The sequence below is a fragment of the Saccopteryx bilineata genome, chromosome 3 (assembly GCF_036850765.1).
Source record: "Saccopteryx bilineata isolate mSacBil1 chromosome 3, mSacBil1_pri_phased_curated, whole genome shotgun sequence".
Taxonomy (NCBI): Eukaryota; Metazoa; Chordata; class Mammalia; order Chiroptera; family Emballonuridae; genus Saccopteryx; species Saccopteryx bilineata.
In genome coordinates this window covers 111,973,598-111,995,592 of record NC_089492.1, presented here as the reverse complement: position 1 = coordinate 111,995,592, position 21,995 = coordinate 111,973,598, and the positions used below count along the sequence as shown (strand labels likewise).

At 35.3% G+C, this 21,995-nt stretch overlaps 1 protein-coding gene across 3 annotated transcripts in view; it reads left to right on the top strand.

The window, feature by feature from the left end:
- The window catches only part of PPP4R3B (protein phosphatase 4 regulatory subunit 3B), a 62,991-nt gene that overhangs the window by 29,603 nt on the left and 11,393 nt on the right, over positions 1–21,995 (top strand). Inside the window, exons 8-15 of one of the 3 annotated variants that reach the window (XM_066267159.1) lie at positions 4,355–4,486; positions 5,714–5,816; positions 8,634–8,675; positions 11,483–11,641; positions 15,155–15,324; positions 17,661–17,800; positions 18,125–18,288; positions 20,873–21,075. In XM_066267159.1, coding sequence (XP_066123256.1) covers positions 4,355–4,486; positions 5,714–5,816; positions 8,634–8,675; positions 11,483–11,641; positions 15,155–15,324; positions 17,661–17,800; positions 18,125–18,288; positions 20,873–21,075 — 1,113 coding nt within the window. Of the gene's footprint in view, positions 1–4,354; positions 4,487–5,713; positions 5,817–8,633; positions 8,676–11,482; positions 11,642–15,154; positions 15,325–17,660; positions 17,801–18,103; positions 18,289–20,816; positions 21,076–21,995 lie in introns of those variants that run through there. The other 2 variants (XM_066267158.1, XM_066267160.1) reach the window with 2 other exon arrangements.

The following is a 21,995-nucleotide window of genomic DNA, read 5'->3' as shown; positions in this document are numbered from 1 at the left end:
CCGGCCAGGGCACACAGGAGAAGTGCCCATCTGCTTCTCCACCCCTCCCCCTCTCCTTCTTCTCTGTCTCTTCCCCTCCTGCAGCCAAGGCTCCATTGGAGCAAAGTTGGCCTGGGAGCTGAGGATGGCTCCATGGCCTCTGCTTCAGGCGCTAGAATGGCCCTGGTTGCAATAGAGCAACACCCCAGATGGGCAGAGCATCGCCCCCTGGTGGGCATGCCTGGTGGATCCCGGTCAGGCATATGCGGGAATCTGTCTGACTGCCTCCCCGTTTCCAATTTCAGAAAAATTAAAAAAAAAAAAATTAAAAATAACTAAAAGTCTGTTAATAGATACACAGTGCAAAAAATAAATTCTGATGTCAGTAACATGGTATGTGGGTTGGGAAGTAAGTGTAGAGTTTGTGTACAATTGCTGACAAGATGTTAATATTTAAAATATGTAAGGAATTCCCACAACTCAATAGCAAAAGAACACCCTAATTTAAAAATTGGCAAAGGAACTGAGTAGACTTTTCTTCAAAGTAGACATAAAACTGGCCAACAGGTATATGTAAAGGTGTTCAACATCACTAATCACTGAGGAAATGCAAATAAAAACTACAATGAGATACTACCTCATAACCTTTAGGATGGCAGGTTGGCTCAAAAAATCAAAAGATGGCCCTGGCTGGTTGGCTCAGTGGTAGAGAGCGTGTGGAAGTCCCAGGTTTGATTCCCTGTCAGGGCACACAGGAGAAACGACCATATGCTTCTTCACCCCTCCTCTCTCTCTCTCTCTTCCGCTCCCACAGCCCTGGCATGAATGGCCTTGGCTCAGGCGCTAAAATAGCCCAGCCAGGCAGAGCATTGCACTTAGGGCAGGGGTTGGGAACCTATGGCTCGCAAGCCAGATGTGGCTCTTTTGATGGCTGGATCTGGCTCGCAGACAAGTCTTTAATAAAAAATAATAATAATAACGTTAAAAATATAAAACATTCTCATGTATTACAATCCATTTCCTACCGCTCGTGTTCATGGTTGCAGGTGACTGGAGCAAATCACAGCTGTCCTCCGGGACAACACCAAATTTTTATTGGATAATGCATAACGTACATAGGTCATCGTATGGCTCTCATGGAATTACATTTTAAAATATATGGCATTCATGGCTCTCTCAGGCAAAAAGGTTCCTGATCCCTGCCTTAGGGGGTTTGCTGGGTGGATCCCAGTCAGGGAGCCTGTCTGCCTCCCACCTTTCACTTAATATAAACAAACAAACAAATAAAAAAATAAGTCTTGACAAGGATGTAAAGAAAGGAGAACCCTTCTACACTATTGGTAGGGGTCTAAATTGCTGCAACCACTGTAGAAAACAGTATAGAAGTCTCTCCAAAAAATTAAAGTAGAACTACAATATCATCCAGCTATCCTACTTCTGGGTAAAATAACAAAGGAATTTAAATCAGGATTTTGAAGAGATCTGCACTCTCATATACATTGCAGCATTATTCACAATAGCCAAGACATGGAAACAATCTAAGTGGCCATCCACAGTTGAATAAAGAAAATGTATCATTTATGTAGCAGGTAGGGCCAAAGTAGGTTTACAGTTGTTTGTATGGCAAGTAATACAATAATTATATTAATACAAGAGTAAACTCTTTTGCATACTACAACTGTAAATCTAGTTTTGATCCATCCTGTACAATGGAATATTATTCAGCCTTAATATAAAAAGGAAATCCTGCCATTTTTGACAACTTGGATGAACCTGGAGGACATGATGCTAAGTGAAATAAGCCAAACAAAGGACAAATACTACATTATACTACTTGTATGAGAAATATAAAATAGACTCAGAAGCAGAGGATCGGATATCATGGTACTGCCTGCCAGGGGATGGGGAATGGGTGAAATGGGAAGGTATTAGTCAAGAATATATAATAAGAGCCCTGGCCGATTGGCTCAGCGGTAGAGCGTTGGCCTGGCGTGCGGGGGACCCGGAATTGATTCCCGGCCAGGGCACGTAGGAGAAGCGCCCATTTGCTTCTCTACCCCCCCTCCTTCCTCTATGTCTCTCTCTTCCCCTCCCGCAGCCAAGGCTCCATTGGAGCAAAGATGGCCCAGGCGCTGGGGATGGCTCCTTGGCCTCTGCCCCAGGCGCTAGAGTGGCTCTGGTCACGGCAGAGCGTCGCCCTGGAGGGGCAGAGCATCGCCTCCTAGTGGGCAGAACTTCGCCCCTGGTGGGCGTGCCGGGTGGATCCCAGTCGGGCGTATGCGGAAGTCTGTCTGATTGTCTCTCCCCGTTTCCAGCTTCAGAAAAATACAAAAAATAAAAAAAATTAAAAAAAAAAATATATATATATATAAATAATAGTTTCTGTTATATAGTATGAATAAGGCCCAGAGATCTCTACTATACAGCATGTTACCTATAGTTAACAATATTCTATACTTAAAAGTGTATTAAGTGGATAAATATTATGTTTTTATCACACAAGAAAAGATAATCAACTTATAATAGTTTTACCTAGTAAAGGTTTTATTTTATTCATGCGCAGTTAGTCAAGGAGCATTTCCTGGATGCCCTGGATCAGTGGTCCCCAACCCCTGGGCCGCAGACCGGTACCAGTCCGTGGGCCATTTGGTACCGGTCCGCAGGGAAAGAATAAATAACTTACATTATTTCCGTTTTATTTATATTTAAGTCTGAATGATGTTTTATTTTTAAAAAATGACCAGATTCCCTCTCTTACATCCTTCTAAGACTTACTCTTGACGCTTGTCTCGTAAGTTCTACAATTAAAATAAAAATAATAAAAAAGAGCCATTTAAAAAGAGGAAAAAATCCTTTCTAACAAAAAGAGGGGAAAAAAACCCAGTACATAATTCTTCACAGAGGGTGAATGGACATACATGTGTTATATAATGATCTAATGCCAAACAGACTTATTGTTATATTAGTAACCTGCTTTTGGGTCAGTATACAGAGCAACAAAGCAGCTTGCAGATACAAAATTTGTCTTCTGTTTGTCTTTTTAAAGTAGAAATCAAGAGCATTAAATTAGGACACGATTGTTCATATCAAAAATGTTTTGAGCCTGACCAGGCGGTGGTGTTGTGGATAGAGCCTTGCTTGACCTAGGACACTGAATAACCGGCCAGATTCAAAATCAAGAGGTTGCCGGCTTGAGTTCGGGTTCACCAGCTTGAGTGTGGGATTATAGACATGACCCCATTGTCAATGGCTTAAGCCCAAGGTTGTTGGCCTGAGCAAGGGGTCACTGGCTCGGCTGGAGCCCTCTGGTCAAGGCATGTATGAGAAGCAATCAATGAACAACTAAAGGGATGCAACTATGAGTACATGTTTCTCATCTCTCTCCTTTCCTGCCTGCCTTTCTGTCTGTTTTTCTCCCTCTTGCTTAAAAAAGAATAAATAGTTTTGACATTAACTCAGTGGACTTGAAAATGTTTATTATTGGCGGGGGAAGAAAGATAGTAACTGAAGGAGATGAAATAAGGCAACTGCATGGAATGAAGATAAATGTCAAAAAAATAAATAAAAATAAAAAAGATAAATGTCTTAATTTAGAAGAATTCTGGAAAATAACACATAGAAAGAAAGCTTCAGTACATAGTACTATTGTTATTATTTTGTTTTGCTAGCCCTTTCCCAATTTAATATAATGTTATCCAAAAATAATATGTTATTTGTTTGTGAATTTAACACAATTAAGAACCAATAAAACCATGTCATAGCAACTTAACAGCTTAAAATGAGGAAAAGATTTTCTAGTTAGAAGTTGAGATAAGCCCTGACGGGATAGTTTGGTAGGTTAGAGCATCACCCTGAAGCGCAGAAGTTGCCAGTTCAATCCTCAGTCAGGGCATATACAGGAACAGATCAGTTTTCCTGTCTCTTTCTCTGTCTCTCCTTCTCTCTCTCTCCTTCTCTTCCTTCCTCTCACTAAAATCATTCAATAAATTTTTTTAAAAAAATAGAAGTTAAGATGAGCTATGTTGGGAAGTCACATGATATGTTATCTTGCTTGTTTAGTCAACTTCTAAGTTCATAACTGACACCAAAACCTAGAATAAGAATGTTAGAGCCTCCAGTGAACAAGAATCACTGGTAAATGATTTTATTTTCCACTGTATTATTGGTCTTATAAAGTATATGTAGCATGCTCTGCATTTTTAAATACCTTTTTTACTCTAGTGCGTTTATAGAACTTTGAAAAACATTAGGAAGTAACAAATTAAATAAGTTCATTTATTCTTTGAGATTTTTTCCTGTGATTCTGGTTTTGTCCTTTCAGCTGGTATATTTATACTATTTCCTAACTAGGTCTAATGGAAACATTTTCTTTCAGGATATTCTTCTCATTAATGTAGTAATTGAACAAATGATCTGTGATACTGATCCTGAGCTAGGAGGTGCTGTTCAGTTAATGGGACTTCTTCGTACTCTAATTGATCCAGAGAACATGTTGGCTACAACTAATGTAAGAAATTACTGTATGATTTTAAAAAAGTTTTGACCTAGTCAGTTGTAGGTGATGTTTTATAGAATTATATATAAATTATATGTAAATATAAAAATTTTGAAAAGCAGTCAATAATTATTTGAATACTCAGTATTCAAGTAGCAGTGGTATTCCAGTAGCAGTTCACTTGCAGCAAACATAATCTTGTAATCTATAAAATCTTCGTGAAATGTTAGCACTTCTACTTATGACCTTAAGCTTCTGTATGTTCACTTCTTAAAAATTAATATACAAAATGTACAACAGTGTGAATATACTTCAACTGAACTGTAAATGTAAAAATGGTTAACTAGTAAATTTTGTTGGTTTTTTATTATAATAAATGAAAAATATGTACAGAATGGTCTCAACTGTTTAGTAAAAGAAGTCATAAAAATAAAAGACTTAAGGAATTATCCCAAAGTATTAACAGTGATTATCTCAAAATAATGGGATTTTTTTCATTTATAAAATTCTCTCCTCTTTTGGGAACATGTATATTATTTTTAAAGTATTGCTATTTATGGGACCAGTTGTGTAAAAAAAGTAGTGTCCAGAAAATTGAAAGCCATTATTTTCCAAGTTTCTGAATAATAAGGTTTTGTAGATTTTGAAAATAGATCTAAATACTACACTATTTTTTGTGGCTTAATAAATTGAATTGACAGGTTTTCAAATTTGGATACATTTTGAAATCTGGGGTATCATTTTAAGCAGTTAAGTTCTCACTTTGCTTAATTTTCATTGCATTTCAGATTGCAGCATATTTGAAAAAAATTGTTCTGAATAATTTGCTCAGAAAAACTTTATATAATCTGATCTATCTGTTGCTTTCATTTTTATATGTGATATGAAATAGAGTTAATGTTTAAATTTTGTAGAAATAAAGTGAATATAACTTTTGGTTCTTTCATAGTATCTTAAAGTATCTATTGTTTGTGGATGACTCACACTGCTATTTCTTGAACATGTTTTATTAATTATAAAGGTATTAAAGTATTTTTTTTTAAATAGACATTATATCCACAGTCGATAAAATTCCAGTGCTACTGTTAGGCATGTAAATACAGACCCTGCTAAATATTTAATATTGTCAAGCTTGTGTGACTCGAGCATGGTTTTGAGGCCGGCAACCTCAGTGTCTATCTTCCTGTCTGTCTGGGTGACGGCCCGGTATTAAAGTATTTTTTAAATTCTATGTTTCAGAAAACTGAAAAAAGTGAATTCCTGAATTTCTTCTACAACCATTGTATGCATGTCCTCACAGCACCACTTTTGACCAATACTTCAGAAGACAAATCTGAAAAAGGTAGGGTCTCTGTTTTTATGATTCCTGTTTTTTAAGATTGAAATAAATATTATAACTAACAGGTTGTTTACTTGGTTCTTTATATGACAGGGAAATTACTGCTGAAAGATTTACATTGTAATATGAAATCATAATTTCCCTAGTTTCTCACTATCTTTGTTAGAGAATGGTATAGAAAATGTGGCAGAAAGTTTACACGTTGAGAAAGAGAGATATAAACACTTAGCAGAAAAAGGAAATTGTTCCCAAAATTGTTAGAATTAATATGAAGAGCAGACAGTATATTACCTATGTTCAAAAATTCAAGGAATGCCTGACCTGTGGTGGCGCAGTGGATAAAGCGTCGACCTGGAAATGCTGAGGTTGCCAGTTCAAAACCCTGGGCTTGCCTGGTCAAAGGCACATATGGGAGTTGATGCTTCCAGCTCCTCCCCACCTTCTCTCTCTGTCTCTCCTCTCTCTCCCTCTCTATCTCTCTCTCTCCCTTTCTCTCTCCTCTCTAAAATGAATAAAATAAATAAATAAATAAATAAATAAATAAATAAATAAAAATTCAAGGAAACCACCATTTTAGAGAACAATCTGGCATCACAGTAAAAGTTCTCTGATTTCACAATGCAAGGTTTAGAAGCTGCTGAGTTAATAGAAGATGGATTAATCAAGCTAGCAGGATCAAGCAGAAAACAATTTAAAATAATAAACTCTATAAACATTTTACTCTAAATGCTGACTCATTTGCTGATTTTATATTTTGTACAGGGTCAGGGCTTTTTTTTCAATGTGTTTTATTGTAGTTCCATATTATCTGTCTTGTATGAACTATACCCATAATTCATCAGCTACAATTTCTAGTTTCAGTTTATTAAAGTGGAGTGAAGAACCTAAAGATTTTTTTAAGCAGCTTGAGTGCAGAATTCTACTATGGTTTTATGTACTTCTCATTAAGTATTCCTAGCTGTTTCTACCGGATTTGGCAACAAATTTTTATTGAGTTCTACTGTATTATCTTTCTGTATTCTGTAAATCCACTGTATGTCATTAGTTGTAATATTTAAGTAATGTAATCATATTACCAAATATAACTGACTCTGATCAGAATACAACTCAGCTTGTACAATGAGATATTTCTTTTTCATTTTTCTGAAGCTGGAAACGGGGAGAGACAGTCAGACTCCCGCATGCGCCCGACCGGGATCCACCTGGCACGCCCACCAGGGGCGACGCTCTGCCCACCAGGGGGCGATGCTCTGCCCATCCTGGGTGTCGCCATATTGCGACCAGAGCCACTCTAGAGCCTGAGGCAGAGGCCACAGAGCCATCCCCAGCGCCCGGGCCATCTTTGCTCCAATGGAGCCTTGCTGCAGGAGGGGAAGAGAGAGACAGAGAGGAAAGCGCGGCGGGGGGGTGGAGAAGCAAATGGGCGCTTCTCCTGTGTGCCCTGGCCGGGAATCGAACCCGGGTCCTCCGCACGCTAGGCCAACGCTCTACCGCTGAGCCAACCGGCCAGGGCTACAATGAGATATTTATAGGACATATTATCTGAGACTGTTGGTTAATGATTTGAGTCAGTTAAGAGAATGTTACTAAATTAATAAAGTTGTAGAGTGGACACACACAGATAACATCATTAATTCCATTTCTGAGTATATAACCTAAGGAACATTTATTCATGTGCATATAGGTATAAGAATGTTGTTGCATTGCTTATGGTAGGAAAATTAAAGTGTGGTATATGCACATAATGGAACCCTATAAAGCAGTTAAAATAATTGAATATTGATCTGTCATCTGACTAGTTCTCAAAATATAGTCACATGGGTAAAACATATCACAAAATGTTTTATTGCATAATGGTTCCATTTATATGAATTAAAATGTGTATTTTAACATTTATTTTAAAATAAAACATTTCCAGCATACAGAAATATTATATTTAGAAATTAGTCTAACAGACATCCATATACTCCTTATTGGCTTTCCCATTTTCATTCCCCTTTATCTCATTCTCATTGAACTCCATCAAGGAATACTGAATTTGGAGTTTATCAACATTATTTGTAATAAATAATGGTTATTCTGTTATTATTTATTATTACAACATATATATAATGCATTACTCTTCACGTTTTCAAACTTGATGTGCATTGACTTCTATTGCACATTAATCTGCAATTTTTCTTCTTTTTAATCACTGCTCTGAGATCTATCTATATTGATGCCTAGAGTTCTTATTTATTTTTAACTCTTGTATAGTAATATCTTGTGTGAATATGCTGTAATTTAGCCATTCTGCTTCTCATGTACATTTAAGTTGTTTTAAGCTTTTTTGCTATTACAAACAATGCTCCAGTATACATCCTTGTATTTCCTTACACAGATGTGCTCTAAGATGTGTGCCAAGAAATTAGAACTTATTTACAATGTTCCACCTTTTTTGTTTTTAATTCAAAGCATAAGTCACCTATTGTTAACATTTGTGTTATTACGGAATTTAAGATATACCTATAGAATATAGAGAGATATATACAAATTGTTGAAAGATGACTGATAGAAGATAAATGACATATCAGTCTTATCTCTGGTTGTAATCTCATTTTTTATCAGAAAACTTATGACATTGTCTTTTAATAACTTCTCATATATACCCAATTCTATAAAAGATTATAGATAGAGGTATAATATTTGAAGCAACTAATTCTTAATGGTTATTATGTGAGTAAAGTGTTATGATCAAAGATGTGCTTTATATATTATAGTACCAGGGAAATACAAGATATTACTGAAATAACTGATTTTAATGTGGTTTTTCTTTTTTAGATAATATAGTTGGATCTAGCAAAAACAGCACTATTTGTCCTGGTAAGTATAAATTTTAATTTTATGAACTAATGAAAATCATAAACTTTTACTCAGTATAATACATTTGTACAATGTTAAAAGCATATTTTCAACAAATTAAAAATCCAAAAATACATTTACTTTTTTTATTATTACAAAGAAAATACTCCAGTTTTGCCAAGATAAAAGATGGAAAACCTTTGGAATTTTGTTTTGGGGTTATTTTCTGTAAATTTAGAACTTGTTTTGTGATTTTTATTGAGAAGATATCTGAACATTGAGGATTTAGTTCTTGCTTAATTTTGAAATCTAATAAACTAAGACCAATTAGGAGTTAGCGTTTATAACAGCCTTAATGTTTAAGTTTTGTTTATGAATCTGGGCGGAAACACTTACTTTTACTTGTAACATGCATACTAAGTATGGGCCTGGTAGTATGGAAAATGTGCCTGTGTGTACCTCGCATCCTGTCTGTTCTACCAGGTTCATCCAAGTTCTAGGAAAGCCAGTTTCAAAAAGGAGGCAGTTCAGATATTGGATGAGTAATTTCATGTCCTAACTTGGGCAAGTGAAAAAAAGACATTTAATTAGCACTGTAGATCATTGTTATAAAATCTATTATAAATAAAATTTGTAAATTGAGAAATTAAAAGAATTTGTTTTTAATTGTGAAGGACTAGTTTAAATAGTGGTGTTGACTGTTATACAAATTGGTCTTGATTCAAAGTAGAAAAGATCTTTGAAATACCAGAATTGTATTTTGTATATTTAATGGTCATTCTGTTATTTATTTATTTATCTTGGGAGAGGGCGGGGTAGGAAGGGAGAGAGATGAGAAGCATCAGTCACCTCATAATTCTGAAACTTTAGTTGTTCATTAATTGCTTCTCATATGTGCCTTGACTGGGGTCCTACAGCTGAGCCAGTGACCCCTTGCTCAAGTGAGCAACCTGTGGTCTCAAGCCAGTGACCTCGGGGTTTCAAGGCATCCCAGGTTGATGCTCTATCCACTGTGCCACCACCCGTCAGGCTGTCATTTTGTTATTTAAAAGAAAGTTACTTTATTCTGATAGCAGCTTAGTTCCACGAAATATTTATGTGTGTAATCTTCTGAAAAAATAAAATAATTGCCTGGCCAGGCAGTGGCGCAGTGGATAGAGTGTTGGAGTGGGATGTGGAGGACCCAGGTTCGAGACCCCAAGGGCGCCAGCTTGAGTGCGGGCTCATCTGGTTTGAACAGGCTCACCAGCTTGAGCACAAGGACCCTGGCTCTAGCAAAGGATCAGATTACTCGGTCGGCCCTGGCCGGTTGGCTCAGTGGTAGAGCGTCGGCCTGGCGTGCATAAGTCCCGGGTTTGATTCCCGGCCAGGGCACACAGGAGGGGCGCCCATCTGCTTCTCCACCCCTCCCCCTCTCCTTCCTCTCTGTCTCTCTCTTCCCCTCCCGCAGCCGAGGCTCCACTGGAGCAAAGATGGCCCGGGCGCTGGGGATGGCTCCTCGGCCTCTGCCCCAGGCGCTAGAGTGGCTCTGGTCGCAACAGAGCGACACCCCGGAGGGGCAGAGCATCGCCCCCTGGTGGGCAGAGCGTAGCCCCCTGGTGGGCGTGCCGGGTTGGGTCGGGGCACATGCGGGAGTCTGACTGTCTCTCCCCGTTTCCGGCTTCAGAAAAATACAGAAAAAAAAAAAAAGGATCAGATTACTCGGTCTGCTGTAGCCATGCTCCCCTCTGTCAAGGCACATATGAGAAAGCAATCAATGAACAACTAAGGAGCCACAACAAAGAATTGATGTTTCTCATCTCTCTCCCTTCCTGTCTGTCTGTCCCTATCTGTTCCTATCTCTGACTCTGTCTCTGTCACAAAAAAATAAAATAAAATAATTGTACTAGGTGATATCTATTATTTTTTTATTCTATAAGACTATGGTTTCATAATTTGCTCACAGTTTAATATATCATCTCTAAAACATTTATAATAGTTGTAGGTAATTACCTATATAAATCCTTGCATTTATATTTAGTTTTGATGCTCAGGAAGCAGTTTGAAATCATTCTATGAATATATAAACCAAAACCTCTTAAAAATAAAGCTAGTGTATTTCAGTAGGCCTCTTACAGATATTATGGTTTGATGTAAAAAAGTTAGTGTTTAAAAAAAATCTTGTTGTAACATTTTTCACTTAATATTCAAATAACTAAAAATTCTCTTAAAGATGTCTTTAAATAAGGCATATTTTTCTTGGGAAATTTTAGCCAAAAAGTTTGAGTTACTTCTTTACTGTGGACCCTTTTATAGATTTATTAGTATTAATCATTAAAGGATATATTAAAGGCCCTGGCTTCGGATACAGCATTGTCCCAGCACACTGAGGACATGGATTTGATCCCTAGTCAGGGCACATACAAGAAGCAACAATGCTTTTCTTGCACAGCTAAAAGGAACTAAATGGAACAATGAGTTGATGCTTCTCTCTCTCTCTCTCTCTCTCTCTCTCTCCTTCCCTCCCTCCCTCCCTCCCTCCCTTCCTCCCTCTCCGCCTTTTCCCTCTCTCATTCCCTCCCTCTCTCTCTCTCAAATCAGTGTGGAAAATATTTTTAATGTTTTAAAGCATGTATTATAGAAACATGAAGAAAGTCTAAGTAGGTAAAACTGACAGTGCTTCTGGAGAGTCAGCCTAAAAAAATAAAAATCTATAACTTCTTTAATTGATATAAAAAAATGGACATACAGTTTTATTTTTGCTCTAAAATATAGGCTATATACGATTTATTCTTTTGTATTTAAATGTATTGCAGTATTTGATTTTCATGTGATGACTTTCTTTATAGATAATTATCAAACAGCACAGCTGCTTGCCTTAATTTTAGAGCTACTCACATTCTGTGTGGAACATCACACATATCACATAAAAAACTATATTATGAACAAGGACTTGCTACGAAGAGTCTTGGTCTTGATGAATTCAAAGCACACTTTCCTGGCGTTATGTAAGTAATGATTTAAGTGAACAGTCTAGTAAAACGTTGTAAGGAACATTTTTAACAGATAAAAACCAAAGTTGCTCTTGTGAATTTATTTTTTAGCAGTCTATGCTATTAAAGAGATGATTATGAGAAATACTGATATTTTATTTAAAAGATAAGAGGAACAGGTCATAGTGTTTCTCCACCCACACATATTTGCTCATATTTAGCTTTAATTAACTTAACTGAAATAATACTCTTGTGAGATGCTAACATTTCACTAATAAAACCAGTCCTGCTATCTTTTATATCTGTTTCATCATATTGTCATTTTGTAGTGGTTCTTTTTATATTTTTGAGATATGGGCCTTGATATTTTTTTGTGTAACTTGGGTTATTTATTGAACTTGTAAAATATTTGCACCAGTGTTGATTTTTGGCCAACTATAAATTTTTCTTTCCTCTCCATAATTTCACCTGCAAATAGATAAATAAAGCTTCTTTCTCCTTCCAAATAAAAAGCTTCTCTGGGTTTTTTCTGAGCATAAAAATTATGGTTAAAATTTAAGCATTAACTTAATGTGTTAAAGGTTAATCTCCCTACTACTTACTTGACTTTTAAAGCCTTAAAGAGCCACTATTAACTGCAGTATTGTTTTTCCATACCTTTTTCTATACTTTAAATTTACATAAATATTTATAAAGGGGTTTTTTTGTTTTATTTTTACAAAAACAGGATTATAGTAACACATGTCTCAATCCCTTAATATTACTCCAGTCATTGGATTTGGTGTGAGCCAAGTTTTGTTTCCTAAACATAGTTGAGTAATATTTCCTAGAGTGGCTCTTCCACAGTTTATTTTACCTTTCTCTGATATATAGGTTAGAAGATTGTCTTGGTATTTTGCCACTCCAGACAACACTGTAGTAAATAGGATGTAAATCTTGTATGTACTCGTTGATTTTTTTTTACAGGAGAGATTCCCAATAATGGGATTGCTAGGAAAAATATTTATATATTTTTAATATATCCTTTTAAATTTTTATTTAACATACAGCCTCTGGATTTCTTTCCCAAAAGATTGAAGCACTTGACATTCTTCTAGCATTGTGTTACTGGGTTTTTTTAATGTTATTAAACTGATGATGAAAAATGTAGAATTCCATTTGTGTTTTAATTTACATTTTCTATGACACTTTTTTTATATATCAGTGCTTTTGTGTTTTATTAGTTATGAATTGCCTATTATCTTTTTCTTTTTTATATTAGATATACTAACAGTTTATCGTGTTTTGGGGAGAAAAAAATGTCTCAGTCTCATTTGTCTTTTGTTTTTACCTTTATATAGTATTGTTTTCCATATGACTGTTTTAAAGTTATCATATATCTCGTTTTATGTCTTTTGGGTTTTTTGTCTTGCTTAGCAAAGTCTCCTGTGCCCTAAGATTATATAAATATTTTTAATTTTCTTAAAATGTTTTTATTTCACTTTTTACATTTATATATGTAATACATCTGAAAAATTTTTTTTATATAGCTTCATTCTCTTCCAGATGGATAGCCGGTTGTGCCAGGATCTTTATTAAATAAACTATTTTCTTTACTGAATTAAAATACTGTTTTTTGTTATGCAGTAAGTTATTATATATACTTGTGTCTTATTTCTGGGCCATCTATTCTTTTATTTCACTAGGTGGAATAAAGGGAATGTTTATTCTTATGCCATTATAGTCTTTCTGCTAGAAAGTTTAATATAGATGTGAAGTATCCTCTCACTTTTTTTGTTTATAAAATTCTTCTTGATTATTGGACATTTTTTCTTTCACAGTAACTTGAAAAACAATTTTATCCAGTTCTGATTGCATATACCTTAAGTTTTATATTAATTTTGGAAGGATTCTCATGATAGGTTTTTCTGTCTGGCTTTCTATTACTAGTCTTTTTTGATGACTGTACAGTAGTTCCTTTTATATGGATATATCATAATTGAACAATTTTCTAGTATTTAAATGTTTATATTGCTTCACCATTTTTATTATTTCTAGCAGTGCTGTTTTAACTGTAGCTTTGTTTGCATGTCAGTTCATTCACCAGTAGTGTGTAAGAGTGCCTATTTGCTCAAACCTTTGCCAGGACTTCAGTCTTTTTAATCTTAAGTAAACTATTTCTTATCCCACCACAAAAAAGAGATAATGTTTTAAGTTTGCCACTTCTCTCCACACTTGTTTAGTGTTACAGTTATCATACATATTTTTACCTTGTGGCCTATTTCTGTTTTATTCTCAGATAATATTTAGAACTTTTTTCAATAGTCACAACCTCTTTGAATGACTTCCTTCTGTTAACAAAAGGTTGAGAGATGACTTGTAAAATTGGAAACCTTGTATTTTGAAAGATTTGGTTAGTAGTGTCAGTAGAATAAACTACTTAAGGGAAACGTAACAAGTTAAAGAATCAACAAACAGAAAAATAAGGGATTAAAATGACAGTTTTTGGTACTTTTAGCATTAACATTGCCAAATTTGGTTAGCTTTATTTAGCTAAGGAAAAGACTAGTTAAAAGGAAAATTTCAGAATTCTAAATTGTGAAAAGCCAAATTATACTATTTATGTGTTACTCTATTTTCTTTTACAAATACAGTCTGGTCTGCTACAGCACATGTTGACCTAATTATAAGCAACTGATAAACTAGAGCAGGGGTCGGGAACCTATGGCTCACAAGCCAGATGTGGCTCTTTTGATGGCTGCATCTGGCTCGCAGACAAATCTTTAATAAAAATAATAATAACATTAAAATTATAAAACATTCTCATGTATTACAATCCATTCATTTCCTACCACTCATGTTCATGGTTGCGGGTGGCTGGAGCCAATCACAGCTGTCCTCCGGAATAACACTAAATTTTTATTGGATAATGCATAACATATACAGGTCATTGTATGGCTCTCATGGAATTACATTTTAAATATGTGGCGTTCATGGCTCTCTCAGCCAAAAAGTTTCCCGACCCCTGAACTCGAGAATGACATTATTATAATGTGGAAGTAATGTTGGTTCACAGATAATTTTTCCACAGCAAAGATCTGAAATAGTAGAAAGCTCAAAAGCTCCCTTGCCCAGAGAGGTAGGCTATCTTGGCTCTTGGTAGTTTGTACTACTCCTGTTCCCACCTTAATGACAGAGCTCTGCAGATGCTGAGCTGCCTTTCCCTGCACTGTCTCCACATCCGGCACACTGCTCTGAGTACTGCCAACATTTGTGTATTTTTTATCTCTTTGCTGAGAAGCTTCCTGCCTTGATCGTTATTTATCTCCCAGTTGCCAATTACTGGGGGTTTTTCTTAGCTTTGCCACTAAAGTGGTACTGGTTCTGAGTGGTCTTTCCCTAACTATTTTTCTCAAAGCCCAATTGTTTTTAGTGTACATTTTTGCTTTTTATTCTAGAAGAACATACACATTGTTTTATGTAAAAAATCTGTATAATGATAAATATTGATCATATCATTGACTTATTCCCTGTATTATTTTTAATTAGGTGCTCTTCGTTTTATGAGGCGGATAATTGGCCTTAAAGATGAATTTTATAATCGTTACATCACCAAGGGAAATCTTTTTGAGCCAGTTATAAATGCTCTTCTTGATAATGGAACTCGGTACAATCTGTTAAATTCAGCTGTTATTGAGTTATTTGAATTTATAAGAGTGGTAAGTTTATATAAAAGATTCTTAATAAATAATTATATATTTAGTGATATTAATATTTTAATTTGTAAAATTTAGCATAGTCTTTTAACCCATATTTATATATTCTTAGTTCTATTTATTGGCCAAATGTTTCATGATCAAATTTGCATATGTGGACATTTCAGTCAAACATACCATTCCTGTGATCTCTCTTATTGATAGTAGGGGTAATGATGAAAATAATGAATAGAAAGGTTGAAAAATAATTCCTTTGTTAAACATTGATATGAGATGAATAAAAATAAGGTGTTATGGGATTTTAACTTAAAGAGTTCAGGGAGCTAGAGGAACTACTCCAACTGCCTTATTTTTATAAGTGAGGGACTTGAGATACCCAAAGTGATTAAGTGACCTACTCAGGAGCATTCATTTGGTTAGGAGGACAGTCAGGGTTTGAAATTAGGTTACAACTCTGGAGCAACAAAGGGTTTGTCATAAAAAAGATCTGGTGAAAGCCTATATGAATAACAGGGATAAGACAGATAACTATAAAACTGATACAATAAATGTGCCCTCTTTCACATACTGAAATCATTTCACTAGGGAAAATGGCCACATTTAAAAAAACTTGAAAAAAGAAAGTCAAAGCTAGAAATTCATTGTCTAGTTTTGTTTTTCACAAAACAGATTTCTACTGATGATGTGCTATTCTCACATAGAGATTATTTAAGCAACTGGATTGTTTTCCCATACTGGTCACTTGCTAAGAGTATAATACCCAAAAGGATGAAGAGGATAGAAACAAGGAAATATAGTTAATTATAGTTCAAGCTCACCAAGTATCTGAACCCAGATTCACAGTGCACTGTGAAATCAGAGATTAACTTTTCCACTTTTTTCCTTTAAAATTTTTGATGAGATATTTATAAAATAAATTGTAGGGTTCTCAGACCAATCTCTATCCCTGTGATTGAGTTTGTTTTTCTGAAAATGCAAGTGGTTGATAAATGTACATTGAATTCCAAAACTTTTTGTTGAGTATACAACACAGACCATTTTATCTAGGTTTCTAATTCTCCTTCATTGCATTTTTTTTATTGACATGTCCAGGGAAATTAAAGAGTTAAAATCCTTTATGCAGACAGATTATGGTAGATCTTTTAAAGAAGTGGCTTGTATATTTCTTACTAATATTAAAGTCCTGAATCACAACTTTAATTTTTTTTTTTTTTTTTTTTTTTTTTTTTTTTTTTTGTATTTTCTTGAAGTTGGAAGCGGGGAGGCAATCAGACAGACTCCCGCATGTGCCCGACCAGGATCCACCCAGCATGCCCACCAGGGGGCGATGCTCTGCCCATCTGGGGCATTGCTCCGTTGCAACTGGAGCCATTCTAGCACCTGAGGTGGAGGCCATGGAGCTGTCCTCAGCACCCAGGCCAACTTTGCTCCAATGGAGCCTTTGCTGCAGGAGGGGAAGAGAGAGATAGAGAGGAAGGAAAGGGGGAAGAGTGGAGAAGCAGATGGGCGCTTCTTCTATGTGCCCTGACCGGGAATTGAACCCCAGACTTCCACACACCGGGCCGACACTCTACCGCTGAGCCAACTGTCCAGGGCACAACTTTAATTATTTTTAATAATGAGCCTGATTTGTATTGCAGTGATCATTTAGAATGGTCCGTTTAGAATTTAAAAGTTATTACTACCTTTTTATTTCACAAAGATTTTACCATTGGAAGACTGTGGAAATAAACATGTAGTATTTGAGTTAATATATAGTTTATCTGATCTAGTATATGTAATGTAGTATGAGGAATTTATGATTATATTTTAGGTAAGGATTTTCCCATTTTGATAAATAGGATGTCAAATAAGAAATTATTAAGTAGTACCTAATGTTTATTGAAAATGCAATTTCAGAATCTGCTTTCTCATTAGCTTTGTGCTCTTGAACAGGCCATCCAGCCTTAGCCTCAATTTTCCTTTTCTGTAAAATGGGTATAATAAACCCATTTCATGGAATTGTGATGAGAATCAAGTGAAATTGTATATGAGAGTGCTTTTTAAACAGTACTGTGTTTATATAATTGTAAAAACTAAACAGAAGACATAAACTAAATCCATTTACTTTTGAAATGTTCTTTATAATTCCTCAAAAGGGCTACAGTGAATTGTTTCTCCTTTTTCCAAGTTTTCTGTGGAGTCCTGGCTCATGTGTAAAGAAACTAGGACATTTATTTTTGGAAGGTGATATTGAAAAACCTTTTTGATCAGTTTTAGAATTATAAAAACTTTAAAGTTTTTCTCCTACCAAATGAGCATTATATTATATTTAAATTTTAAATTTTGTGCTTATACAGGAAGATATCAAGTCTCTTACTGCACATATAGTTGAAAACTTTTATAAAGCACTTGAATCAATTGAATATGTTCAGACATTCAAAGGATTGAAGACAAAATATGAGCAAGAAAAAGACAGACAAAATCAGAAACTGAACAGGTATTGTTTAAGTATATTGCATTTATAGCCTATAAATTTAATATAATCTATAGTTGAATCTTACCTATAAATTTACCTAGGAGTTTTCTTTGCATCATTAGATAGGACAGGAGGGTAGGATATCCTCCCTAGCCTGAATTTTTTATATAAATAATTACTCTATATTTTAACTCAAGGTAAATTTTTAGTTTATAAATATTACCCAGTTAAAATTACTTCAGCTCCTCTTGGTTATAATTTTTCTCCAATTCAATCTTATGAGTTCTAAATCTTTGCTCAATATTTATGGTATGTTTCTTACAGTGTACCATCTATATTGCGTAGTAACAGATTTCGCAGAGATGCAAAAGCCTTGGAAGAGGATGAAGAAATGTGGTTTAATGAAGATGAAGAAGAGGAAGGAAAAGCAGTTGTGACACCAGTGGAAAAACCTAAGCCAGAAGATGATTTTCCAGATAGTTATGAAAAATTTATGGAGACTAAAAAAGGTATTAAAATTTTGAATTTCTGAATATTGCATCCTCTTATAATTATTACAGAAATTACTCATTTGCTTGTAAAGGTCTGGTCATTGTTTATAAAGCATGAAAGACATGAATTTTATGCTGAATTGTAATTTTTTAATTATGCACTTTTTCTAATTTGGAGTTTCTTTCATGTTTAAAATGTTTTTCTTGAGCTTGCCATTTTATGATAGTCTTTATTTGCTGATTAGAAATTCCATTGTCCACTTATACTTGACCTTCTGTGAACAGTCTTGCATATTTCCCCAATAATAGACACCATACAGATCTATAGAACTTTCCAAAACCTGCCCTTTTAATTTTTTTTAAATCATTTTCTAGAGGTGGCGGGGAGAGAAAGAGAAAAGGAGAGAAGGGCAGGGGAAGGAGCAGGAAGCAGCAACTCCTATATGCCACCCTATGCTAGAATTTATAGCCTTGACCAGGCAAGCCTGCAGTTTCAAACCAGTGACCTCGGCATTCCAGGTCCACAATTTATCCACTGTGCCACTATAGGTCAGGTAGCACTCTGCCTTTTTTACTGCTGAGGAAACAGCTCAGAGAAATAACTTTGCTCTTTGATATATTAAAATCATTATAAAAGTTTATTTTTTATTACTTTATTGGGGTGACATTGGTTAATAAAATTATATAGGTTTCAGGTGTACAATTCTATAATACATCATCTGTATATTGTATTGTGTGTTTACCACCCAAGTCAGTTCTCCTTCCATCATCATATATCCCTCCTTGACCCTCTTCTACCTCCCCCACCCAAAGTTTCATAAAGATACAATGTCAAGAGAAGTAAAATTTCCCATCTTTCCAAAGAATTAATCACTTTTAATTCTTTGGCCTGAGAATTACCATTATTGGAGTACTATCCTCCATATATCATCTAAATCAGGGGTAGTCAACCTTTTTATACCTACCGCCCACTTTTGTATCTCTGTTAGTAGTTAAATTTTCTAACCGCCCACCAGTTCCATAGTAATGGTGATTTATAAAGTAGGGAAGTAACTTTATAAAATTTATAAAGCAGAGTTACAGCAAGTTAAAGCATATAATAATAATTACCAAGTACTTTATGTCGTATTTTTGCTAAGTTTGGCAGAATAAATCTTTATAAAACAACTTACTATAGTTAAATCCGTCTTGTTATTTATACTTTGGTTGCTCCGCTACTGCCCACCACGAAAGCTGGAACGCCCACTAGTGGGCGGTAGGGACCAGGTTGACTACCACTGATCTAAATGTTTAATAAAAATTTGTATCTTAAAAGATCAAATAATTTTTTAGACTTTATATAGTTTGTGATTTTGAATGTGAGATTTTCTAAAGCTATTTCTTATTAGTATTTCCTTGAGCTATTATATTTTCCCTGAAACTGTTGTTCTCAACCTCACTCATTCTCCATTCATTAATGCCATAAATTAATTTTAGCCTGCAGGAGCAAAGAGCCTATTAAAATGTCCCAAGGAATAGACACCTTTTAGTAGCCAAATCATCTGCCTTTACTCATTACAGACACTGTGCTGTCTACTGTCAAAAGAGGCAATGAAGCCAAACTTGTGAAGTACTATATCCAATTAAGAATCGTATACAAAAAAAAAGAAATAGTAACAGCCATATGTTAAAAGATAGCATAGGCCCTGGCCGGTTGGCTCAGCGGTAGAGCATCGGCGTGGCATGTGGAAGTCCCGGGTTTGATTCCTGACCAGGGCACACAGGAGAGGTGCCCATCTGCTTCTCCACCCTTCCTCGTCTCCTTTCTCTCTCGCTTTCTCTTCCCCTCCCGCAGCCAAGGCTCCATTGGAGCAAAGTTGGCCCGGGCACTGAGGATGGCCCACATGGCCTCTGCCTCAGGTGCTAGAATGGCTCCAGTTGCAATGGAGCAGCGCCCCCTGGTGGCCATGCCAGGTGGATCCTGATCAGGGCATGTGAGATTCTGTCTCTCTGCTCCCCATTTCTCACTTCAGGGAAATACAAAAAAAAAAAAGAGAGAGAGAGAGAGATAAATAGACACCTGGCTCATAAGAGAAACCCACACAGGAACATGGAATATCCAGGAAATAAAAGACTGATAGACATGATCATGTCATTGTCTTTAGGCATTTGAAATACTGACTTGTGGGAGAGATTTTAGGGGTTTACAAGAAGCTAGAAATATAAAGTTAATGAATAGAAGCTGCAGGGAGACAAAAAAAAGTTAGGCAACTTGAAAGTGTCTTAGAACAATGTAGAATTCTAGGATAGGGTGGCTGATTTGTTAAATGACTTTTAAGGGCCATACTAATCCTGAGTTTTATAAGATTCCAGCTATTAAAGACTAATCACTGCATGCATGATGCTCCTCTACTCTTTTAGCTCTTATAAAATACAGTGTTTTATAAGTTTTTCTTTTTTTTAATTTTTATTTAGAAATTGAATGGGGTGACATTGATAAGTAAGAGTACATAGGTTTCAGGTAAACATTTCTATAGCATAAGTTTTTTAATTATTGTTCTTTTCAGATGCTTTGACTAGCAATATTTACTGATAGAAGTTCAAAATTTTACTTTTGCTTTAGCAAAAGAAAGTGAAGACAAGGAAAACCTTCCCAAAAGGACATCTTCTGGTGGCTTCAAATTTACTTTCTCCCATTCCACCAGTGCTGCTAATGGAGCAAACAGTACAAACAGTAAATCTGTAGTGGCTCAGACACCACCAGCAAGTTCAAATGGATCCTCTTCCAAAACTACAAATTTAGCTACATCAGTAACAGCTACCAAGGTATGTGAAACTGCTTTACACATAAATAAACTTTGCTTTTTTCCATCTGGAAAATTATTTTATGTTTACTGAAGAAAATTTGGATAATAAAAATAATTTTAAAGAAGAATATTGCACGTATCCTCAAAGAATATGACTGCTGACATTTGATTTTTCTTTAGGTATGTGGCTTTTTTTATCTAACATATATTGAGGTTTTTCTGTAAATAGTTTTATATCTTTATTATAAGAATTTAATTTTTAATTTATTGATTTTAGAGAGAGTGGAAGGGGGGAGAGAGAGACAGAAACATTGATTTGTTGTTCCACTTATTTATGCATTCATTGGTTAATTCTTGTATGTGCCCTGACTGGAGATCTAACCCACAACCTTGGCATATTGGGATGACGTTGTAACCAACTGAGCTAACCAGCTATTGTAAGACTTTTTTATGCTATTAAAACATTGTTGATGACTGTATAATTTCATTTTATTTAGCTGTTCAATAATATATGTAAGAATCCTCTCCTCCGTCAATGTTTGGGAGCACATAAGTTGATTCTGATGTTGCACTAATATGACTACCAGTGTTTTTTGCATTTTAAATTATTTTTTTGGATAAATGAGTAGAATATTTTCATACAGTGTCAAATTCCTCTCTAGAAAGTCTTTACTGATTTATGTTACCATAAACATTGTATGAGTGTGCTTGGCTCATGAAGCTTTGCCGGTGTTAATACCCTTTTTAACCTTTGCCAGTCAGGTAGTAGAGCATATATATGTCTTATTCCCATTATGTGTCCTTTGTTAGTAGTTAGCCTGAATGTTAGCCTTTTGAATTTGCTTTTCTATAACTGATCTCTTCATAGTCTTGCCTTTTAAAAATTGGCTTATGTTTTCTTGATATGAGTGAATATTAAAGGATATTAGCCTTTTTGTC